The sequence below is a fragment of the Lemur catta genome, chromosome 8 (genome assembly GCF_020740605.2).
Source record: "Lemur catta isolate mLemCat1 chromosome 8, mLemCat1.pri, whole genome shotgun sequence".
NCBI classification, from domain to species: Eukaryota; Metazoa; Chordata; class Mammalia; order Primates; family Lemuridae; genus Lemur; species Lemur catta.
In genome coordinates, this window is record NC_059135.1 from 50,775,690 (window position 1) to 50,798,372 (window position 22,683).

A 22,683-nucleotide genomic window follows, 5' to 3' on the forward strand; every position below is an offset into this window, starting at 1 on the left:
TCCACTCGGGCCCTCAAACCTAGGGATTAGCATCCACAACTCCTCTTTTACTCATCCAATTGATTGGCAAACCCTGTGAATTCTACCCCCTAAATATCTTTCTGTTCACCCTATTAGTTCCTCTCTGCTGAATTATTGCAGCAGCCTCCTTTTTTGTTCTTCTTGCCTCCTCTTTCTCCTTTCTCCAGTCAGACACAGTATCCCCAAGAAATAGCTTTTGAAATACATAACTTCAAGTCCCAGCTTAAACCTTCAGTGGTTCCCCACTGCCTATGGAATAGGTCCAGACTCCTTTTTATGAACACTATACGACCCCCACTCCAAACTACTCTCTTCTAAGGAGATCTTGCTCTCTTCCTTGCTTGCCTTTGCATGAATTGCTCTCTCTGCCTGGTATATCCTTCCCTCCTTGGCCTGAAAAACTCTTATACTTTAGGAAGCCAAATTTACATCCTCTGAAAATCTTTTTTTGACATTACAGTACTTAGTGGCTCCTTTTTATTTCAGGATCATTTTGACCACACCTGTTACAGCACCCATTTCATTGTTTGAGGATTCATTATTTCTCTCCCTGCCAGACTGAAGAGCACAAACCAGTAGTGACTCATCTGTGTATCCTAGAGCCCAGCATAGTGCAAAGAGGAGCTGTTAGGTGGCTATTGGTGAAAGCCATGGGGGGAGGGATAGACTTAACCAAGGACAACAGGACCAGTATTTTCATTGCTTAATGAGTTCAGGACACTGTGTGAGCCTTAATTCTTCCGTTTATATCTATCTGAAGCAAAATGATGGAACATTTCTCTGAAGCAAATTAATTTCTACCCAAAGGGATGGAGAGAGAGAAGGCTGAGGGGGAAAGAGGACAAAGCTAGAACTTTCTGTCCTTCAGGGGCTGTTTCCTGTGGGCTGAAGCAACAGATTAACTAAATGTTAGAAACATCTCAGCTGATGTCCCCCAGCAAATATGGAAAAGGGGGACTAGGCCAGAATTTTGTTAGGCTTTACAAAGAGGACAGCATGTACCACTCCAGAGGGGGTGTAAGAATGCCTCAGCACTCACTCCTGCTGTAAACAGCTCCAAGGCTAATGACTGCCCCCGGAAACCTGCAGAGTCTATTCCTTTGTGGTATTTCTAAACGAAACCAAAAGAGCTGAAGTTAAAATACTTTAGTCTTTCCTGCACAGTAAAAAAGAGAGGAGAGGCATATCACTGTGGTTGGTGTTATAAGTATATTTTTATTGTTGTTTCAAATACCATTCAAGTTTAGTTCCAAGTTCAACAGCAGTCTTACTCTACTTACTCCCACACAAATACTCCTGCAGGTAGATAGATAGGTGCTCTTAAACATTTTGCAAGAACTTTCCTTTGGGATTTTTCTTGCCCTGCCTTCAAAGATGGATTCCTCCCTTTCTGGGGGTAAAGCAGCGTTTAAGGGTGTTACCTGGACAAGCAAGAGGTGTGTTGGCACAGGAGAATGCAGGGTCACTGTGGGTCAGGGACGGGCTTAGGTACAGGCGTGTTGAGAAGTCCCTGGGCGCCCTGGGTAAGCTGAGGTGGGGTGTGAGGAAGTGACCCGCCGGCCCTTCCCTGGGGCCTCGCGCTGCCCTGGCTACGTCGCTCCCGCGCGGGCACCCGGCAGCGGGTCGCGCCCTGCGTTAGAGCTCAGCCTGCTCGCCTGCGTCTCCCCCGCTTGCGGTTTCTGGTCGGATCCCAGCTGGCCCAGACATGCTCTGAAGTAGGAGGAACTGCTGTCTAGCGAAAAGTGCACACCGGGTGATTGATGAACTCTTAATAGGACAAACCTCTCCCGCTCCCCACCCTAGACAGACGCACACAGAGAAATCCTCCACCCCAGCCCCCTCCCCAGGCCTCCTAGAGGGCGAGAGGAGATGCGGCCGCCAGCCCTTAGGGTGACGAACTCACCTTTTGTCTTTCCCAAAGTGTTCCAGGTGGATTGAACACTGCCCGCCTGTAGCCTGGCCCCTTGCGCGCGCGCGTCACGCGCGTCACACGGCGGCGGCGCGGACTCGAGAGGGCCTTTGTGCTGCGCGCCCGCCAGACCGCCCTGGGAGGCGGCAGCTTTTGTTCCCGGCGGGGGCCAGAGGCGTTCGGACTCGAGTTCCACGTCAGCCCCTTCCCCAGATTATCCCCAGGTCCGAGGACAGGTCAGGACTTCCTTTATGTGTCCTCTGCAGGCGGCAGGGGTGGCGTCGTCAGTGCCCCAAAGTATAGCAGAAGCGGGTGAGGGACCCTTGTACCAGCTCCCTAGAGCTCAGCTCACCCGACCCACTTTTCCACTTGGCCTTTGCGGAGGTGGTGGAGGAGGGGAATGGTATTTGTACCGCAGCGCTGTGAACAATAGAGCCATCAAAAGGCCTTCTCAAATGTCAGGGATACTCCTCGCCCAACAAGCCCTCCTGGCCTGGTTTTAAAGTCTGCTATCCAGAGAAAAACACATTGTCTGTACCAGAGCTCTCCATGAATCCCTCTTTAAATTAGGGTCTACTCCCTCTGGCCCTGAGGTTAAAACCCTACTTCTTTTGTGATTTTTCTGATATTATTCTTACATAAAAATTATCCAGATTAGCCATAGGAACCACTCAAGGCATTTTGCCGCATAATCTAGAACAAGAAGACTCATGCAAATAGCTTATACCTTACAGATCTCCAGGGGACCCTTCACCTGCCTCTGCCACTGCAAATGATTGGACGTCCATCTACCTTGGCTCTTCCCTTGTGCGTGGAAATCTTTTGTGCACTGTGCTTCATGCTAGACCTGGTCTGAAAATGGGCCCTTGGATTGTCTTTGTATTTTCTAACTTGCCAAAGTGGGTGTGAGACCTGAGGGAACTATTCAGGCATGGGCTTTAGGCCAGGTACATAAATCCATTTGACACCAACCTTGGACCCCAAAGATAAGAGCATTTCTAGCTGGAGTAGAAAACAAAGGCATGATGAGAACTAACGTTTCATCCTCTGTGATGATCCTTTCCATTCACCATCCTTTCTCTCCAGCACCACCAATGCAGTAGGTTCAGAGAACTCACCTACCCAGTGTTTTTTTCTCTCCGTACAGTCATTTTGCAAGAGAGATCTGAGAGCCAGCCCTCACAGCTGGTAAAGGCTTGGCTGGTGACAGCCCAGTCTCAGCTTCCTGTGCCCAAAGTGTCTAGGAATAAGTAGGCCTGCTCCCATGAGCCTTAAGTACGTACCCTCTCTGGGAAGTTGCAGTGCCCTGAAGTGGTCACGTCAGAGGCCAGTGCAGACAGGGCCTTCTGCCTCTTCTTGCCTTCACAAAATTCTGTTCTTCCTATTCTTTTCTTTCAGTTTCTGAAAAAAGGACCAAAGTAATGCCAAGAACTCCCAGATGAAGAGGACCTTCCTAGACCTGTTACTGGAATTAACCACTTCTTGACATGAGAAGGAAGTTTCAGCTAATTCTCAGGATAAAGTCAAAATGGGCCTGTGACAGTCCCTTGAATACTGAAGGTGTAAACAAGCTTCTGGCTCCCCCAGGTCAAGCACAGGAACACTTCTTATTAGAATGAAGGGCTACTTTGTTATTCAATCTTACACCCACACACATCCTTTTCAGCTTCCCTAATGAAAAACCTCAACAGATGGAGGGCCTGAGCTCCAATCCTTCTAGCTGAGAAGATGCACTTCACTCAAGGGCTGGGGGGCTGGTACAGACTGGGGAAGGGAGAAGGGACAAACAGCTAGTATAGGTAATCACTATCTTTTAATACTCCTTAAGGATAGAAATTTGAAAAAACTTGTTCAGCAAGGTTAGCAGCCTCTGGGGCCTTGGAAACCAATTTGGCTGATGTGTCTCTGATAGGGACTAGGCTTGGGGCTGCACCGAGGGGAACGTACTTGCTCTATATTCTCTCCTTCTCTCTCATTGGAAAGCCTGTACAAAGAAATGGTACAAATGGATGGTTAACTTAATGATTCCATCAGAGGCGGATTTTTCTCTGTCAGTTTCCTGGATGAGGCTGAGCTCTGAAAGCGAAGAGGCAGAATATGTACTGAATTGCCCTTTCTTCCCTCCTCACCAGTGCCAGGACTACTCTTCAGGCCTTTCCTCTGCTACTTCCCCATCCCCCCCTGGCTAGTTCAATTGGGTCTAAGCACTTCACTCCAGGCTGGGTCCTGAGTTTTTCCTGGTTGCAAAGAAAGCTCTGCCTCTATCTAAATCTCTTTCCTATCCCCACCTCCCATTTTGCAACAGGCCATTCTGGCTACCCCATTGCTATACTGCCTTAATTCATACTTGATTGCCTGGACAGAACAGCCAGGAACGCCCAAACGACTGCCACCCCTCACACAGGGGTCAGGGCTCCCGGCCCTCACCTCTTTCTTAAACCTCAGGGGGGGGGCCCCACAACCTCCCTGATCCTCGCCTCTCCCAAAGCGGACTCTTTAAGAAAAAAGCAGAGCTGGCCAAGGCCTGAGCAAAAAAGCCATTTCTTTTCCTGGGGCAAACGAAGTAGACCTCCCTGCGCTGCCTTTGTATGGCCTCTCCCGCCGCGGAACCCGTGGGGCCTTGCACACAATGGCGGCTGCTGTGGGCAGCCCAGGCTGCTCCGGGACACTCTCAACCCAGCTCCTGGTGGCAAGGCTTCGAGCAGCCTCGAGGCCTTGGTGAGCTTCCCTACTGCCTCCCCTCCCAGCACCCGTACGGGGAGAAACACGGACTCGGGTGGAGGTTGCCTTCCCCCACCAACTTCCCACTTCCCCCTTCCCGCTGCGGGTCCTCCCGAGAGGAGCGGCCTGGGTCCTGGGCACTATGGCTGGGCCGCCCTCCCCTCCCCCATTCCCTTCTTTCCCGGTTTCTCTGAAGCCCGAGAGGGAGGAGGCAGGCGCCTCCGCCCGTAGAGCAGCTATTGTGACCTTCCCCCGCAGAGCGGGAACCCAGCCGAGTGTATACCGCCGGCGGTGGCGGGGGAGGATGTGACTGTGTGAGCAAACCTCGGGTGCAGAGGGGGTGGCACCGGCAAATAAATAAAGGTTTGCAACCTCGGGCAGTTGGGCCCTTCAGAGGGCGTTTGGTTGTGTTTAGACTCGGGTGCTTCCTAACACTAATTGCAGGCTCAAGAGGAGGGGAATTTATGGCGAAGGCCAAGGCGGCTTGTTTATAATTTATGAAGTTTTAAATGGCTGTGCCGCGGGCCCCAGCACTCGCCCGGGCGGGCAGGCGCGCGGGAACGCTCCCTCCCATGACTTGCCACCACCCCCACCCGCACCAGGAGTGACCGAGTGTGCCCATCAGATGACTCTCATGCCAATGGCAGGAACAGATCCGAGACATTCTCAGGAGTCTTAGGAACCTCCAGAGGCGGGAGAGAGCCGCAGATTTGGTCCAAGCCCTCACCCCATTCCAGAAGAGGGCCTGGGGAGGCTGCGGCTGCCTGGAGAGGGAGCCCCCAACCCCGCACTTCCTTGGAGGCTGAGTGCGAGAGGAAGCTGATGTCAACCGGGCTAGACACCGTTTAAAGTCTAATCCATGAAACCCTAAGCCGCAAATGACACTTGGGGTTTTGCAGACACCCGCAGACTCAGCAGATACTCCTGCGGTAACACACCGAGCTGGAAAACGCCTGGAGCCATGATGCATTATGTATTTTTATTATTATTTATGGTAGGAAGAGGAGATGAGGGAAAAACCGGGCTGAATCCAAGCAGCCTGACAATTCATCTATTTAATATTTAGCCGGTTAAGAAAGGTAGTTGTAATCCCTGCAAGGCAGCGAGCTCTTCTTTGATTTCCCTAGTAGCTTAAAAAATAATTTCTTACAAGACAATTAGAAATTTTGCCTATGGATGCAAATTTTATAGAAAACAATGTTAAGCCTTGAAAGTGGGTAAAATATGCCTTCGATTGAAGTCATTTATTCTGTTGATACACTTCTACAACATATATACTTTAAACCTGCTCAGATAAAGTGAAATTTAGCAAAAGGATATCCCCTCCCGCCCCCAATCTAACATGCCATTTAAAAAACAGCACAAAGGAACAAGAAAACTAAATATTATTTTGAGCCATGATTACTTAGCGAAACACAAACATCCAAATAGAAACGATTGTTGTTCCACCAGAAGATCAGAAGTTAAATTATTTCCACACAATAGGAATTTCACCTCGTGTCACCGGGTATGTAGTAGGAGTTGCAGTATTTGTCAAACCAAATAGAGATGCGTGGGCTGACTTTGCTGAAATACAAAAGAATTGAACCTTATCTGAAGGCATTTTTCTAAGTGGTCCCTTCCAAAGAAGCGGGTAAGTTGTTCGCCCCTAGCTGAAAGCCATGATAATATTTACAAAATGGTTAAAAAACCTTCAGACATTTTTGCCCGTTTTGTACAAAGAAACAGGAGTAAACAAGGTGTTTACACTTGTTATGTTCCATTAATGAAACTTTTATTTCTTTACATCTTGGGGAAGGTTTGTTTTCTTTAGAAATGAACTAATGACCACTACAAAGGAAGAATTTATGACAGCATTTCCTAGAGAAAAAGCTTAGGTGTGTATCTTCAAATAATGATTTCTTTTTTGGCACCTTAGCTTTTTCATAGCTCAATTCTTCTTATGACTTCTCTTATGTCTTTTCTTTGATTGTCAGTTTTCTTTCAAAGATTTTTTTATTACTTAATGCAGAAAAGTGATCTCTGGCCTCCCCAATGTAAAAGTCGATTGTGTCTAGAAAGAGGGCGTTAGGAAACAGCAAAGCAGGCACTGCTTTCAAAAAGCCCTATCCAAGTCATCCTGCCCAGAACCTTTCTAGGTTTGCATCCTCATTTTCCCCCTTAATTTCAACAGCTGGAAAGTAATAAAGTATCCCCAGAATCAATCTGTGAACTAGATCCCAAAGAAATAAAATAATTTTTTCGAAGGGTCAGTCTATTACCGGGCCTTCCATGGGGATTGTGCGAAAGGTAAAGGCATAGTGATCTGCTTGCAAGTGTGCGTGATTAACACAAATACACTTCCGACTGAGAAATTTTTTTATTCTAAATATTTGTTCAAATAGTACCAGACAATTTGAAATCAATAAACTGTGTCGAGTGGCGAGGGCTATAGCTGTTGAGAACTGACTAATGCGTGTCTTGCCACCGGGTTTCCTGACTCTCTACCCATGAAGGACAATTTGGGGTCTTAATCCTTTACATCAACTACAAACACCAGCCACGGTTACAACTGTTCAAAACTACTCTCTCAACTAGTTCAGACCAATGGGACTAAAGAGGTGAAATGTGGCCCCAAGGCCTAGGAGCGCGTTCCTAAACTCGGCTGGAAAAATCTACAAATATACACATAAATACATTCAGACAAGGATAAATAATCAGGGAAACGAAATGATTCGCTTCAAATAAATACAGAGAGTTTAGTCCGATGCAATCCTTACGGGACGGGAAGGAGCGTATAAATTAAGGTCTCCGAAACTAAGCTAGACGAGGGCCAGGACCAGGGCTCTCAGGGATCTGATCCCTCTGCAGGGCACGCCACCGATGGGTCTCAGACTTACCTTTGGGACACCATTACCAGATTAGAGTCCCTCGGTCTGCAGTACGTGGCACTGTCAGGCTTACAGGGGAGGATCCTTGCGGCTGATTTATGGCGAGTCACCCGAAGGAGGACGCGCATGGAGGGAAGGCCTGGTCGCCTGCGCCTCTGCCTCTGGAGGCCTGAGACCCGGGAGGCAGCGGCTGGGCCAGAGCGGGGGAGGCGGTCCCCAGCTGCCCCGCGGGCCCCGCCCGCCACCCCCACCACCAAAGCAGGAGAGGTAATTGAGCCGCGAGTTCGGGCTAGCGGCAGCCGCTACAGATGCGTCAGTTTGGGGGCCTCGGGCAGGCGTCCCTGAGACGAGTGGTGGGCCGAGAGATCTGTGTAGGTGGGATGAGGGTCGCACGGTCCATGGTGGTGGTTGCCAGGAATCTGCGCGGCGCAACTGTAGTCCACGCTGGCCGACGACGGGTGCGAGAGGTGGCCCAGGTTGAAGACAGGCCCGGACGCGGGTGCCATGGAGTCGACGAAGTTGCCGCCCACGTACACCGGACTGCCCTGCAGGTTGGCGCTGGCAAAACCGCCGCCGTTGCTCGCCATGGGGTGGGGCTCGAACTCCGGCGCCGCGTAGCGCTTCTGCTGTGGCAGGCAGCTGCTGAGCGGCGCCGTGTAGGCGGCCAGGCCGTACATATTGGGCTGCGATTTGGCGAAAGCGGGCGGCGAGGGCGCGTCGTAGGCCAGGCCGGGCACGGGCGGCAGCTGGCCCGAGTAGGCCACGTGGCCAGCGGCGCCGCCGAGCGGAGGGCTGCGCTCTGGGGACTGGCCAGCCGGCGAGTGCAGGATGCCCTTGGCCTTCTGGTCCTTCTTGTACTTCATGCGTCTGTTCTGGAACCAGATCTTGATCTGGCGTTCGGTGAGATTCAGCAGGTTGGCCATCTCCACACGGCGCGGCCGGCACAAGTAGCGGTTGAAGTGGAATTCTTTTTCCAGCTCTACCAGCTGCGCACTCGTGTACGCCGTGCGGACCCGCTTGGACGCTGGGCCCGGCGGGCTCTTGTCCTCGCAGCTCTCTCCTGGGCAGGGAGGGAGAGAGAGAGGGCGCTGAGCGAGGAGGAAGAGAAGTGCTTTCCTAGTTCCTTTTTCCTCCTCCCTTTCCCCCCACCCAATCCAGGCTAGAGCGGGGAGGAGGCGTTTGAGAGGTACAATTCCAAGGGGGAACTCACCTCCTCCTCAGGCCTACCTGCCAGTCGCACCTGAAACCTCCATCTGCTTTCTGAGATCTGTTTCACTGTGCCCACCCTCTCCGCTCCAGCCTAGCCCATCATCTCATCTCCACCCAAAGGCCATGAAGGAGTTCAGTGAGAGACTAGGAGCAGCTGGTAAGCCCCCCCCCTCAAAGAAGGCCCAGACTTCTTTGAGCACTCCTCCCAGCCTCTGCTGCTGGAGGTGGAGAGCAGGGAGGGACTGGCTCCTAGGCAAAGCACCCCCCAGGGAACAAAGAATGAAGGTGGGGATCTTGGTACCTCACTCCAGCCCAGCAGCACCTGAAGGCAGGGAGGTGACAGACCAAAAAAATACTGCCCTGGAGTTTTAGGCCCTCCAAGGCCAGGCTAGAAGCATTTTGAGTATTGCAGTGCTGGGAGCAGCAGCCTCAACACTGGCTTCTACTAGCCCTGCCACCTCTCAGCTGCTTGTCCACTGCCTTCCTGGGAAGACAAATGGATTTCTCCTGGGAGGGAGGGCCTGAGCCTGCAGCTAAGGAGGGAGGGGCAGGAAAAGGAGCTTGTAGGCAGGATGATACCTTCCCCTTAGCATCAGCAGCCCCAGAGAGCATTAGGCAAACCAGAGACCTGATAAAAAGCCACATCCCAGGCCTCAAACTAGCCCTGGACCTGGAAGTAAGTTCATCCACCTGAAGATAAACCACATCAGAGAACACAAGGCCAGAAAATTTCAGGAACCAAGCAGTCTGAGCAGAGAGAAGGAGGAGGCTTCAGAGCTCCTGGCCATGCCTGTCTTCATCCATACACACTGGAGCTAGAGAAGACCTTCTCAACTGTAGGGTACCCCTTCCAAGGAGAGAGATCCAAAACTGCCCTTGTCTCCCAGAACATCCTGTCCCTCTAGGATATACACCTCCCGATTGCAGATTTGCTGGAGTGGGGAGAAATGGGCTGGGGTAGGTCAAGTGGAGTCTCATGGTTGTGTCTTGCAGGCCTTGGAATCAGACTGGTTATCTTCAAATCTACCACTTTGCAGTTTCATGATCTTGGGCAAGCTGCTTATCATTTTTAACAGTTTCCTTATTTGTAAAATGAGAATGTTATACCTACCTCAAAAGATTCATTGGAAAATTTAATTAGTTAATGCTTATAAAGTACTTGGCATGGTTCTTGACATATTGCTCCTTAGACTTGACCTACTAATTTGAAGGAGTGGGATTCATGTGGTACAGGCTATATAACCACCTAGGCTTGGGGATTATAACACCTGTCTTCAAATTTTGAAAAGCTGTTGGGTGGAAAATGGAGCTGAGTTATGACTAGCAGCCCTGGAAAACAGATGTCAGTTTAAGGAAGAGCTCTATATTAATAACTGTGAGGCTTCTCCAGCAATGGCACCAGCTGCCTGGAATGGAAGTGAACACCCTATCACTGCAAGGGCATGACCCCAATCAGAGACACTAAAAAGGAAGGACATTTCAGCATGAGCAAGAGTATAGAGATTTGGCTTCCAAGGTTGCACTCCCAGCCATGACTGGGGCTTCCTGGAGTCAGTCCAGGGTGAGCCATCCCAGAGAGCTACCTGCAGTGGCACAGCTGTTCTTCTGCTTGGAGTTCTGTCGGGACTCTTTCATCCAGGGGAAGATCTGCTTGCTGATGGTGGCTGAGGAGCTAGAAGCATTGGGTCCCCCTTTGGGCTTCTTGGCAGGCACTCCACCTCCAGGATTGGTGGGTGAAGATGGGGGCAGGGTTGGTGGTGGAGGAGGGGGTTGTGGTGGCTGCTGCTCTGAGTTCAGACCTGGAGGCTGGCTGCCACCACCTGCACCCTGGCTGTTCCCAGTGCCAGGCCGCATGCAGCTACCATTGAGTTCAGCTCCCTTGTGGGCTTGGGCTCGAAGAGGTGCAGAGCTCTGGATGGAGCAGGCAGAACCTGGGTAGTCAGTGTCCAGTGAGTTGGCAGCAGCAGGGGGTGGGTAGGGCTGATGAGGGTTGCTGTAGCCATAAGTGTCAGTGGCTTTGCTGTAGCCATAGCCTCCGAACAATCCTGGGTTTTCATAGTAAGCAGCCTTCTGCATTGTGCACTCAGGAAGCTCCAGGGCCTGCTGACCCTGCTCAAATAACATTGACTACCACTGTCTCCTTCGAGGCCACCTCCAATGTCTTCAGAATCCTGAGAGAGCTGGGCCAGCCCCCAGGCTCCAGGTCACCTGCTGAGAAGAAAAGTGAGAGGCCCAGAGGGACTGTCATTGGCAAGACCAGTCAATGTAGAAGAAGTAGCCCATGCTCTCTGCTTCCCACCCATTTCATGGGCGGGAGAGGGGGGATGGGCAAGGTGCTGGTTCTGGGATTTATCTGAACCCTTAGAAAAGTCAGAAGGAATTTTTCCTAAATTTAAGAAAAGACCTTTTCTTTAGCTCAACTCCAGCAAGGGAAGAGGCTTCCCTCTACCCCAGATGCATTTTTTTTCCCTTCAAAATTGTCCATTAGCCTTTGAACCTGTGTAGAAAAGAACTTACGGCTTCATACATTTTACTTGCTGATACTCCCACTAAACTGTGAGCTCCTTGTAGGCAGGGACTGTGTCATTCATCTGTATATTCCTAACATTCAGCCCAGTGTCCTACGTGTAGCAAATGCAATAAATGCTTGTTGAATGAATGGATGAATAAATGGATCAATCAGTCAATCACTGGGTCATCACAGGGTTTTGATGGGTAAAACTAAGCCCTATAACACAATGAGAACAGCAAGAACTCTAAAAAAAAAAAAAAAAAACTCCCCCACCTGATTTCAAAATCACAGCATGTTTAATGAAAGTTCAGATGGTTCACTTTGTGATGACAGGATGAGAGTCAGCCCAGTTAGCTCTGTGTGTCAGCACTGTGAGGTCTACAATGTAGAAAACTAGGAGATAAAAACCAAGAAGAAGACTTCCAGACTTATTTTGAGGCTAGAAAATGTTTCCTCTCTTTCATCTACATTTTTCTAGACACTTTACTTTATCCTCCCACTACTTTTAAATGGATACCACTGGAAATGGGTGAAAAGATTCAGAATTTAAAATGCATGGAACATGGGTGAATAGAGAATGCTTTAAAACTTTGTCATTTTTACCCTGGGTCTATTGTATAAATAGATATTATTATTGACCTCCGCTCTGGACCATCTATTCCACCCCACCTCCTACCCAACCCACAGCCAATGAGAGAACCTTTCATGACATGATGAATGGGCCCAGAATTAGAAAAAGAAAAAAAACTAAGAAATATTCTACTCCTTTTGTATCCCGTGACTCTTGATGGGGGTTTCCCTTCTCCCCCTCCTTCCCCACTTCTTCTGAAAGGCTCCTAAGGAGTTAAAGTATAACTAATACCACTCAATCACTTTTGTCTGTTTGATAAAGAAAACTCATAGGTCAGCTCCGTGGTCTTAATTCTTGATCTCTCATTTAGGCAGCTTTTCTTCCCAGAAACTCTCCCTGGCTTCCATCCTGGTCATCATGATGCACCACATTATCTAGATAGTTTATGTGGCCTAATGAAGTTGACCACAGGTACCAAAACCACTTCTTTGTCCACTCATTTTCCCTCCACTTTAACCTGAGAACCTAACTCAGTTTTTTAAATTCTTCAAATTAGTCTTTGTTTGTTAGGCAGTTTTCTTGCTCATTGTGTTTTATAGTATAAGTGAATATGCCATTTATCTTAATGAAGAACGGGCCCTTTTCAATGGGGTACCATAATACTAAGATGTTATGTTGTAGGAATTGTTTCTGCTGGTGTTCTTAAATGTATGCAGTTAGGAATCTACCTAACAAAGCTGGACTTAATCTTTCTTTTGATTAATTTTCTATATCTTTCCCTGTTAATGTTACTGAATATCAAATAGCTACATGCTCATTCTGTGACTAATATTTACATGTGTTTTCCCCAAGAGAGACACTCTGGGTTTGGGTAAGTTTTGAGCTTTTCTGGGATTCTGCTTCCAGTCTTAATGGTTCGGATGCCTAAATGGTCACACCAGACACTCAGACCACCAGAACTTGCTGCTGCTTCTGTCATTCCATTTACAACTGTGGAAGCAAAACATCCCCCCTCCTGCCTCCCAAGTTGACTAAGTTTATCTTTATAGGTTGACTAGTCACATTAAAATAGATTCTTTAGGAACTGACCAGATCTTTGAGAAAGATGGCTTTACATATATATTTGTTCCTATGGCATATACCTAGAAAAAGTTGTGTACAGACCTCCAAAGTAAAATACTAGGCAGTTTCTTGACTAACCACAGTCTGTTTTCCTGTCTGTTTATATTGTCGTAAGAAATTTTCAGGCCCACTCAATGATGATCTACTACCTTAATGTCCATTTCCCCAAAAGCAAGTGCTGGCTGCAGGCAGTGCTGTCTTCACTGGGAAGGGCTTTGCAGCACCCCAAAGAAGCCACCTCTCTTAAAACAAAACCTGAGAACATTGTTACAAAACTGGTAAAAAGCCTTATTTCTTTCCAGAAATCCCTACTCCTTGTGAACTCTGCTTGAACCTAAAAAGCAGGAATGGGTCATAAATCACTTGGACAATGGTCAACTGTTCAGTGGCTCATCTTTTCGACGCCCCCCCCCCTTTTTTTAAAGGCTTTCTTTTCTCGCCCTTTGGTACCTTTGCTCATTTGGGTTCCAAGATCCAAATGCCTTGGGGTGAAGACGGGCCGGTGTAGGGGGAGGGGCGGTCGAGCCGAGCTCCACATTTCTTCGAAGTCCTCAGCTGCCTTTTCTCTCCCTTCTCCTCCTCTCCACCCCCTAAGCCCGGGAAACTGGCCCGGGCCATGTCCTGCCCCTCCTGGGGAAGGACAGCCAAATGGGGTCTGGCTCGCCCTTTCTTGCGGTTCCAGGAAGTTGCCCAATTCAGCTCGGAGGCCCAGCCACAGGCCTGGAATACAGTGCCAAACGGTCTCCCATCGGAAAGGAGGCATCCTCTGAGCGACCACCACCCTCTCCCCCGGCCGTGCTTGCCCGCTGCGCCTACGAAGCAGCGCAGCCCTGATACTTGCTCACTGCACTTAATTCTGCCCGGGATCAATACCTAATATGATACCGAATAAATAAAGGGCGCTCACAGCGGCCAGGGGACGGGGTTATTAAGCAGCTGGAGCTCTCACGGTGCATATCAATGCACCTGTCATTGTGGTTTGTAACAGAATTTATGACTGCGACCACGGCGGCAGTAAACGCTTCAGTAAGGAATGAAAAGAAAAACACTTCCCAAGGCCCGGCACTTTTCAGAAGTGGAAAGCAGGCTCCGCGTGGGAGGCAGCGCAGCAAAAGAATTCCCTACTCCGCACTTTTCCCGCTCGCGCATCCTGTGAGCAGCGGGATTATATAAAGTGGCCGGCGCTTGCCTCCGCTAGCAGCTCTGCTCCGCCACCAGAGTCAGGACCCGACGCGCGCTTCCTCGCCGAGGACCGAAGACCTGCTGCCGCCACGGCCTCGGACGCCAGGAGGCTCGCCGGATGCACCGCGCGGACACCGGCCTGGCGCTCGCTTGCCCGCTGTGGCTGTGGAAAGGCTGTAGGGAAGGGTTAGGAAGGGTGGGGGCGACAGGGGCCGGGCTGTGACTAGAGCTACAATCGTAGTAAATCACGGATGGGTAGAGTCAGTCCGTGCAAGTTGGAAGAGAAGGGGGAGGCAATGGAGTGCTAGTTGCGTCAGTTTCTCTCAAAATTCTCTAAGGTTCGAGTTGGTCTCGGCGCCTCTCCCTGTTTTGCCTTAACCAGGGCGTCAGAAGCCCACGGATCTCTTTCTGGGGGGCCAAACTCTTGCTGGGCATCCTGTTAATTCACTGGAACCGAGCAATGATTCTACCTTCCATGTTGGCTTTGCTAATTCAGGATTTGGAAACCACTCCTTTTCAGGTTGCTTGGAAAGGGATTTATTTACTTTCTGCCCAAGTTCTCTGGATCTCTCAGCCTGAGCCTCTTCTGCTCTATGGGAATCCCTGTGCGCCCTTCTAAATCACTCTTATTTAGCACAGATAACTCAATACTGAAATGCACCCTGCATTTAAGGCACTGGGCTCATCCCATTAAAGCGCCATAAATTTGAAGGCCAATGATCAGTTATCGTGTAACCGGCGGCAGTTCACACTGAGGTGATCCACTTCAAAGCCGCCCTTTGTTTTACATCCTGATGTATGAATTTTGAGATGGCTACCCTGAATTGCAGGACAGAAATGGAAATGTAGTGGAAATTATTTTTTATAATTACACCCACTCACCGCAATTATGTATATGTGTGTTTTCTTGAATTTTGTCTCTTTTTGTAGGCTCTTCTGGTTTCTTTTGATATCCTATGGAGGTGGATCTGGAACAAAATGGAAAACTCTCAGTAGCAGCAGTTTCTTTCTTACAAACAACATGTTGAGAGGACCCCCTTTAAGGGTATATCATAATCAATGTAACTATTGTATTTGGTGCCCTCGGCCATCCAGAGGCCTTCTCCCCAGTAAAAAAGAGACTCAGTTGGCTCTCAGGGAGCTAGAGGCTGTTAACACCAAGATCCTTGGCTGAATGGAGGAAGGAAGAGCCCAGACCTGAGGAGAGAGCCAGATCCTCTGGCCAGGGGGTGAGCTAAGTGGGTTCGAGGAGTGAGGAAACCAGTCCACCCTTCTCCTGCTCCCACCAAGCTCTAAATGCCCCTGGGTCCCAATCCCGGAGGCTAGACCCACCACCCTAGGAGCAGAAGAGAGATTATGCAGAATAAAGGTGGGAGGGAGGGTACAGACTGGGGCACCAGGAGAGGCTGGTAGATGGGCCTGAATGGATCTAGTCAGGGCTGCCCCACAGAGCCTCAGTGAAGAGGGAGCTGGGTGCTATTTCCTGGTTTGTACATTAAATTTTTACCTCGGATGCTTTCCCTGGGTTTATTCACTCCTGTAAGCATCCACACTCTTGGCCTGGGCTGCCCACTACTGGGTCAGGATCAGGCTGCAAGCCACCTAAGAAACAAACATCCTTTCTACTTCCACCCAAAACCACCAACCAAGGGGTCCAAGCAGTGACACCACTCAGCGGTGGGGTCCAAACCCTGGCAGGTGAAGGAAGAGGGACAGAGTCCCGCTCTTGCATCTGCCCTGTGCAATTTGTCGACTCAGTAGTTTGCAAACACTAAATCGCACCCGGGAAAGCCTCACACAAAGCTTTCCGGGCGCTTCTAAAGACCACAGCGCACAGCCATAAGCCTTTGAAGTGACCTTTGGCTCGAGCCACAATAACTCACCCCTTAATGAACACCCAACGGAAGCGCTTCAGAGAGATCCCAGCCCGGTAGGGCTCCTAACTTCGCGCCCCAGCTTCAGCTTCCCCGCCGCCCCGGGCCCAGGGGGAAAAGTCGCTCTCCCGCCCCCACCCCAAGCCCGAATGGCTGGCTGGGCCCTGAGGGTGGTGCGGCGGAGGCGCAAGGTACCAGGAGTCTCAAACCCTCGGGTCCTGCAGCTGCTTTGTATAGTACATTCACGTGGGCGGACGTCAACTTTCCCTGCTTATTATTTATTTATTTATCTTTAAAGAGGGGTTTTTTAGTAGTAGGAGCATCCCCTCGAAAGATCTAAGTTGAGACGCCAGCTAGGGCCACGATACCCTGACGTCTCTGGCTAGATTTTGTTTTCCAGCCACGGAGAAACAGGGTAAGTTTGCGCCTGGGCATTCAGGGGTGCCTGGTCACCTCTTGGCTTGGGAAAGGGGAAGGAAAAAGGACCCCAAGTTGGCCAAAGTTGGATTACCGGAAAAGCCCCCAGCACTTTCTCCCACATTCCTCCCCTGACCACCCACCATCCTACAAGGGCCCAACTTTGGCCCTTTGCTTGCCCAGAATCTCGGCCTTAGCCTGGCTGGCTCTGGGCCACCAGCACTAGTACCCTTTCCAGAGCCAAAAACTGAGGGCAGTAGTAGAGAGCCCCGTCTGCCAGCTGTCAACGAAGAGCTGGTTCCAGGCAGCCTCAGCCCTATCCCTCATCCCCCAGCAGCACCCCGGGAAAACTCTTTAGGATAGGGCCAGCAGAGAGCCTTGGTGGGGATTATTGAAATTTTCGGGGAAGTTATAAGTGAGTGCTCCATGGGGCCAAATGAAATGCTGCTCGCAGTAATTGGATTCAGCTGACTAAGCTGGCAGGCGCGCAGCTCCAAGGCAGCGAGCAAAGAAAAATGTCCAGCGACTTTAAGTTTTGATGGAGCCAGACACAGGCGATTGAGGAAACAACTTTACTGCACTCCTTTGATAGCAATGTCCCTAGAAGTCAGTCTCTCTCCTGCTGGGGCCTGTCTCAACTTAGGTTAAGGGAGTGCTCCTTGCTTTGGGGGTCCTTTCCCTATAGAGGTCGAGTCCGGCCTGGCCCAGTGGCGTTTCCTTGAGCTTGAAGCCACTCACTCGGGCTCATGGACCTGCTCACTCGGCCTTGGCCCGCAAAGATCCGGGTTGGGATGTCTTCCCTCCGCCAGCCAGGAACCACAGGGAGCAAGCAAACAAAAGAATAGATTGGATTCAGGAACCAATATATGGTTTCGTTTTCACTCAGAGTTCTTTGGGGAAAAGGACCCCAAAACCCTAAATCTTTTCTCTGCCACTATGGTAGTCAGAAGCCTAGATTGATGGGGGGAGTGTAGGGGAGCCTCCCAAACTCTTCTGGGTAGTTTGGGGTTCTCTTGAATTTGTGGGGGAGAAGCTCAGTAGCATTTTAACCTCTCAAGAAAAAAATATTAAGCCACCAGCAAGAGGTAAAGCCCTCTTGTGTGTAGCTCACTCCCAGAACAATGCAGGGAGCTGGCTAGCCACCGAGTTTATTTTAAATACATATAAATCAACACGCCTGTGCCCAACCTGGCAGCCCAAGACACAAAATTAATATGACGCTTCATCTTACTTTGGCAGTGACAGTGTAAAAAGGGTTTTTTTTATTCATTTCATTTTTCAGCCTATTCTCATAATTGCATATTTACCCCCAAAATACTTCCTCCTGCCCCCAGTCCCTTCATCAGACCCGTTCCTTAAACTGCTACTACCACCCCCATGCCTCCGGCCACCCTCCAAGCCTGGCAGGTAGTGTCCTCCTAACCTTTTGGTAGGCGAGGAACGTCCCCACAAAGCGCGCCTCGTTACAATTAATCACCATCCTCGATGTATATGTAGAAGTGTATCTAGGTCTACGCAGGCTGCCTCACCAATTGGCAATAATCAAGATCACAGATTACACAAAATAAATCATATTTAGTATCCCACTCAGGGTAGCAAGCCGCCCCGTGCCCAAAGATTTCCATTTTGTCATGCAATTGCTTACCTGGATCCCAATTTATCATAAACCCGGTGTCCTCGGCCTCAGAGTGGGCGCCAGTGGGGGGCAGAGCTAGCCTTCCCCCTTTGTCTGCAGACAACACTGTCCCAACCCTGGTCTTGCGCTCTTGCAGACGCGGCCATATACCCGAGCATACGGAATTCCCGGTAGAACGGAACCAGGCTGAGGTTCAACTACCAATAAACGCAGGAGGAACGAGTTCGTAGTCTCCGAACTGGTTTCGCCTGCGCTGCGCGCCCGTCGGTCCACCCGCCCGCCCGTCCGCTCTCAGGCCCAGAGCGGCGGCCACCCGCGCCCCCACCCACTCCTGGGTTTCTGCCCAGCCCTCCCAGGCCCCCCAGAGCTCGGGATTTGTTTTGTTTGCGGAACGTGGTCCTTTCTGGATTTGGAGAGAGCCCCGGAAACCCCCTCATAGTCGGGAAATACAGACGCTGCCTTCAAATGCGAGCATATTTGTTCACGTGACCCTGAGGGAAGATTGTACTGATTGAGGCTGAAACTTTCACGCCATCCAGCCCCGGAGCACAGCCAGGCCTGGGGGCTGGAAGGAGGGGCGCAGGAGGCTTGGGCCCCGGCCCCTTCCCTGGGGCAGACCTGGCTGGGTGTGGGACAGAAGGAAAGAACCCTATCTCGAAGCTCCGGACCGACTCGGCCCCAGCCTGGCCGCCCGCAATAGGATGGGGGCGTTGAGAGTCTCTCCCCACAACGACCTCTGACCCTGGCCGGGCCTTCCGCCAGACTGGTCTGGGGGTTGGAAATTTTGCAGGCCGCCTCCAGAGGTCCCTGGAAATGGCTGTGGAGCAGCAGAGGCCCAGGGTTCCCCTAACTCCCGGGCTGCGCCCCGTACTCCGCATCCGCACGCACCCGGGCAAGGCGCCCTGCCCGCCTCCTAGGCCGATGCCCCGTTCTCCCCTTCCCGGGGCGAGGTAATTACGTGGTGGCAGGGCACCAGCTCTAAGGTGGAAGCCACGGGCTCTCAGCCCTGACCGGCCACCTCAGGGAACCCGCGCCACCATCCCCAATCCTTGGGGCCTTGACTCCTTCCGCACACAGCAGCAGCCGACTTGTCACCACTTCTGAGCTACAGAGGACGCCTAGCGGGCTGGGACCCAGAGCGACCTCCCCTCTCTGCGCCCTGAGTACCCCAACCGTGTCCTTCGAGGCCTAGAGCCGCCTGGGTGCTGAGCCGCTGCCTGCTGAAGATCCGGGCGGGACCCGCGGATCCCGCAAGCCCAGCGACCGCTGGTCCCCGGCTTCCCGCTTCCTGCGGCGCCTCCTGGAAGGCGAGGAGGACTGGGGAAACAGTCCTGGCCGGGCTTACCTGGGGGACAAGGAAACTTCTATTTTAGAAATATTAAATCAGGATAGGTTCCCACCGCATTCGGAGTAGTCGGGTGGGAATTCTGCATGTGGAAAAAATTAAGCGAGCCTGGGCCAGCAGCCGATCTCCAGCTCCTGGCTTGTAAGGAACTCCCACAGCCCTCCCTCAACCAGGCCCCGCACTCGGGAATCGCGCACCACCGGGGGCTCTCTACCCCATACTCCTCGCCCCGTCTCGGTTTCATCGCCAGCTCAGCTTCTTAGCAGCATCAAGCATGGGCCCGATGCCCTGTCGCTGCTTGCGGGGTGTTAGAGCAGCGAAAGCGCCCAGCAGCCATAGATGAGCTGGGGAGGAGGGGTAAGGTCCACCGCAGCCCCATTCCAGGGGCGCAGAAGGTACTGGAGGCTGGAGCCCCCAGACCCGTCAGTAAGCCCCTCCTTTTGTTCACCTGGCCGGGCCTGGCCAGAAGCCCATTCGGCGTTTTTCCGGGGGTGCCCCCAGTTCACCCTCACCCGGAGGACCCCGCCCCCCAGCCTCCTGCCAGGGGCCGAGCCGGCGGCCCGCAGCAAGTGTTAATCCCCAGCCAAAGAGGGGGGCTGCTTTGCGGGAATTTGTCTCTAGGAAAGGATCTAAGCCTTCTTCAATCGGAGCATATGTTCATAGAGCAATAAACCGGAAAGATTTACAGTCCTCGCCCGGCCCCCAACAGTCTTGCACCCTTTCAGGAATTACTTACGATGATTTATCACACCAACTCGGGCAATTGTCACACTGATAAAATAGCCCGGGCCGGTGCCCGCCAAGCCCAGGCCTTGGGAGGCTGTTGGCTGCCGGGCTGCCAGCGGGGCTGGGGAGGCTTTTTGTGGGTTCCTCTCTGGGCCTACAAGGGGATGTATGGGTGGGTTGCAATGGGTGGGGGTGGGAGGGGAGACGATTCTCATTGAGAAAAATGCAAGCAGCTCAGCGAAAGCGCCCAGAATCTGCGCCGGAGTCACTTGCAAAGCACATAAACATTTGTCATCTTTGAATAATTGAATTAATGTGTTATTGTTTGAATGTATAATTCATAACGGAGGAAACTTTGTTTCTGTCCTGACGGGGAAATATACACAATACCCCAAAAGATATGAAAATACACACATAATCCCAAAACAACCACGACACAGCCAGCGCCAGCTTGCCGAAATCATCCCGAAAGCCAACGGAGGCACCTCACAAAAACAAGAGGGAAGGAGGCAAATAAAGAGGCACCCAAGCCGGAGCTAATAGCTGGAAGAAAAGAATGCCCGCTGCTGCTCCTGCCCAGGTCCCTGGCAAGCTGGGGGTGGGGTGGGGCAGGAGCGGAATGGCTTTTAGGTCACCGAATTTTCTTGGCGTGCGGACGAAAAAGGTCTGAAAAGGGGAGTGAACAAGAGAGACAGCCTTCTGCAGCTCGCCCTGTTCTCTCCCTGATACTACTATACCCGAAGGTGTCCCCTGCTCGCCCCAGGGTCTCCCACTCGGGCGGCAGGGATTTCTTCCCCTAGCGTTTATTTTAATTCTTCCCTCAAAAATTGAAAAGACAAAAATAAAGGGGAAAGAAGGGGAAATTCCTCACTGGGGTGACAGAAGCAGTAGAGCTTGAGGGGGAGGGAGGAAACTGCTAGAAGCAACTCGGAAATCATTATCTGTTGGTTAAAACCTGCCTGGGGTAAAATTTCAACTCGATTTTATAGCCTTCTATTATGACGCAAAGAAAAATTTACGACCCTCGCTTGAAAAGAGGGCCAGGGCCTTTTCTCACCGGTTTAAGAATAGGCGGCAGATGCCGTGACAGCGACCATTGTTCCCGGTAGACACAGGCGACCGGGCAACCTCGGCCCGCGTGCGCCAGGCGCGTCCCCCAGCCGGGCCGGTTTTTTACAACTCCTGTTGTCTTGCAGCAGCCCGCGCGCACCCTTGCCCCTCACCCCTCGCCCCCTCGCACCCTAGCGCCTCGCACACCCTCACATTCTCTGTCTCTGTCTCTCACATACACGCGCTCGCGCGCACACACACACACACACAGACACACACACTCGGCCGCTCTCAGTAATTTTTCATAAGTGCAAAGCTTTGCTGAACCAAAGGTCACCATCCAAGCCACTAACAACTTCTCGCCGGCGCGCAGTTCCAAATCAGGAGGCAAAGGGAACTATTTGTCAGCAGCCCTGACAGCTAAGTTCATTAAGGATTTAAATCTGATGAAATAAAAGTCGCCAAAATATTTACCTGCCGGCCGCGCTCCCGCGCCCGCCGGGGGCCGGGATGGAGGGCCGGGGGCGCCGCGTGGCCCCCCTCGGCGGGTGATATTCTTGGGATCCCTGCACTTTCCAAGTCGGAGAGAGCCCTTTGCGTGGCAGATTAATGACGACTCCGTGTTTCTTAAGGGACGTGCTGAATTAATTATTTCGCCAATCACGTGGTCGGGACTTGTAGAAATCTATTCTTATCATCTTCCTCGCACTTTGAAAATTCTCCGGGTTATGAAAGGCCCTCCCCCGGCTGCCGGAGAGCCCCGGCCGCCCAGCCCGGCGCAGGGGGCAGGGAGGGCTCCCCAACATGGCGGGCGGCGGGAAACGCAGTCTGCCGAGGGTCCGGATTTACTGTACTGTACTCGGCCGCCTTGGCTATGGACTCTTCCTCCTCATCCCTGCCTGTGATTCAATACACACACGGTATTGATGTATTGGTGGGCACAGGAGGAGCCATTAACCAGAAGACGGGCAGAGGACAATCATAAAATGTGTCTGAATATTTAAACTTCTGTCTGCGCACTTATAAATACACATGTCCACGCGTCTGGGGCGAGCCCTTCCATATATTAAGGACACATGTCTAATTTTATGCATTCTGCTCATTTCCTGTCTCGACCAAGCCCCCCATCTATTTTGGAACTCCTGTCTTGGCCCCCTCTTCAAAGCGAGGCCAAAATCTGAAAAAGCGCTCGCGGTAAAAATAGTGAACGGTACTTTTTATAGTGGGGAGTGTTTATTGTTGTTTGAGGGGCGGAGGGGGCGCTGGGGGGAGGAGGGGCAGGTGCTGGAGCCCTCACTGGGGCTGAGCAGCACCGGAAAAGTGAAGAAGCCCAAGATTGGAGGCCAGCGGGGTCAGGTCAGAGTAGCTACTGACTGGCCCAGAACCCAGCACTCTCTCCCAGAGTTTTTTGGGGAGGGGTGGGCAGGAAGGGGTTTCTCTACTGCCACATCACAAAGACCTCCCCTCAGGGCTCCAAGACTGAAGGGTTGTCTGGGGACCAGAAAGCCAAACTGGAGC

The 22,683-nt window shown here is 51.5% G+C and overlaps 1 protein-coding gene and 2 long non-coding RNA genes across 17 annotated transcripts; 1 reads left to right on the forward strand and 2 right to left on the reverse strand.

Moving 5' to 3' along the window:
* Window positions 1-1,221: 1,221 nt before the first annotated feature.
* On the reverse strand, window positions 1,222-4,453 carry LOC123643598. Its single transcript, XR_006736843.1, has 3 exons — window positions 3,214-4,453; window positions 1,925-2,350; window positions 1,222-1,753 (listed from the first exon to the last, which is right to left on the reverse strand). It is a non-coding gene; the product is annotated as an uncharacterized LOC123643598 (long non-coding RNA).
* Window positions 4,454-5,864: 1,411 nt separating this feature from the next.
* On the reverse strand, window positions 5,865-21,866 carry HOXD3 (homeobox D3). 15 transcript variants are annotated; one of them, XM_045560181.1, is made up of 6 exons: window positions 18,054-19,521; window positions 17,832-17,928; window positions 15,625-15,719; window positions 15,000-15,085; window positions 10,314-10,938; window positions 5,865-8,581 (listed from the first exon to the last, which is right to left on the reverse strand). In XM_045560181.1, the coding sequence occupies exons 5-6, from the start codon at window positions 10,852-10,854 to the stop codon at window positions 7,824-7,826; spliced, it is 1,299 nt and encodes a 432-aa protein (XP_045416137.1). In that variant the 5' UTR covers window positions 10,855-10,938; window positions 15,000-15,085; window positions 15,625-15,719; window positions 17,832-17,928; window positions 18,054-19,521; the 3' UTR covers window positions 5,865-7,823. The 15 variants fall into 15 exon arrangements, 14 of the variants coding, with proteins under 14 accessions (XP_045416137.1, XP_045416136.1, XP_045416134.1 ...); XM_045560180.1 differs by lacking the exon at window positions 15,625-15,719 and adding an exon at window positions 16,001-17,208; XM_045560178.1 differs by having other exon boundaries at window positions 17,147-17,928.
* LOC123644055 lies at window positions 8,466-9,885 on the forward strand. The gene is made up of 2 exons (XR_006736988.1): window positions 8,466-8,887; window positions 9,724-9,885. It is a non-coding gene; the product is annotated as an uncharacterized LOC123644055 (long non-coding RNA).
* Window positions 21,867-22,683: the final 817 nt, after the last annotated feature.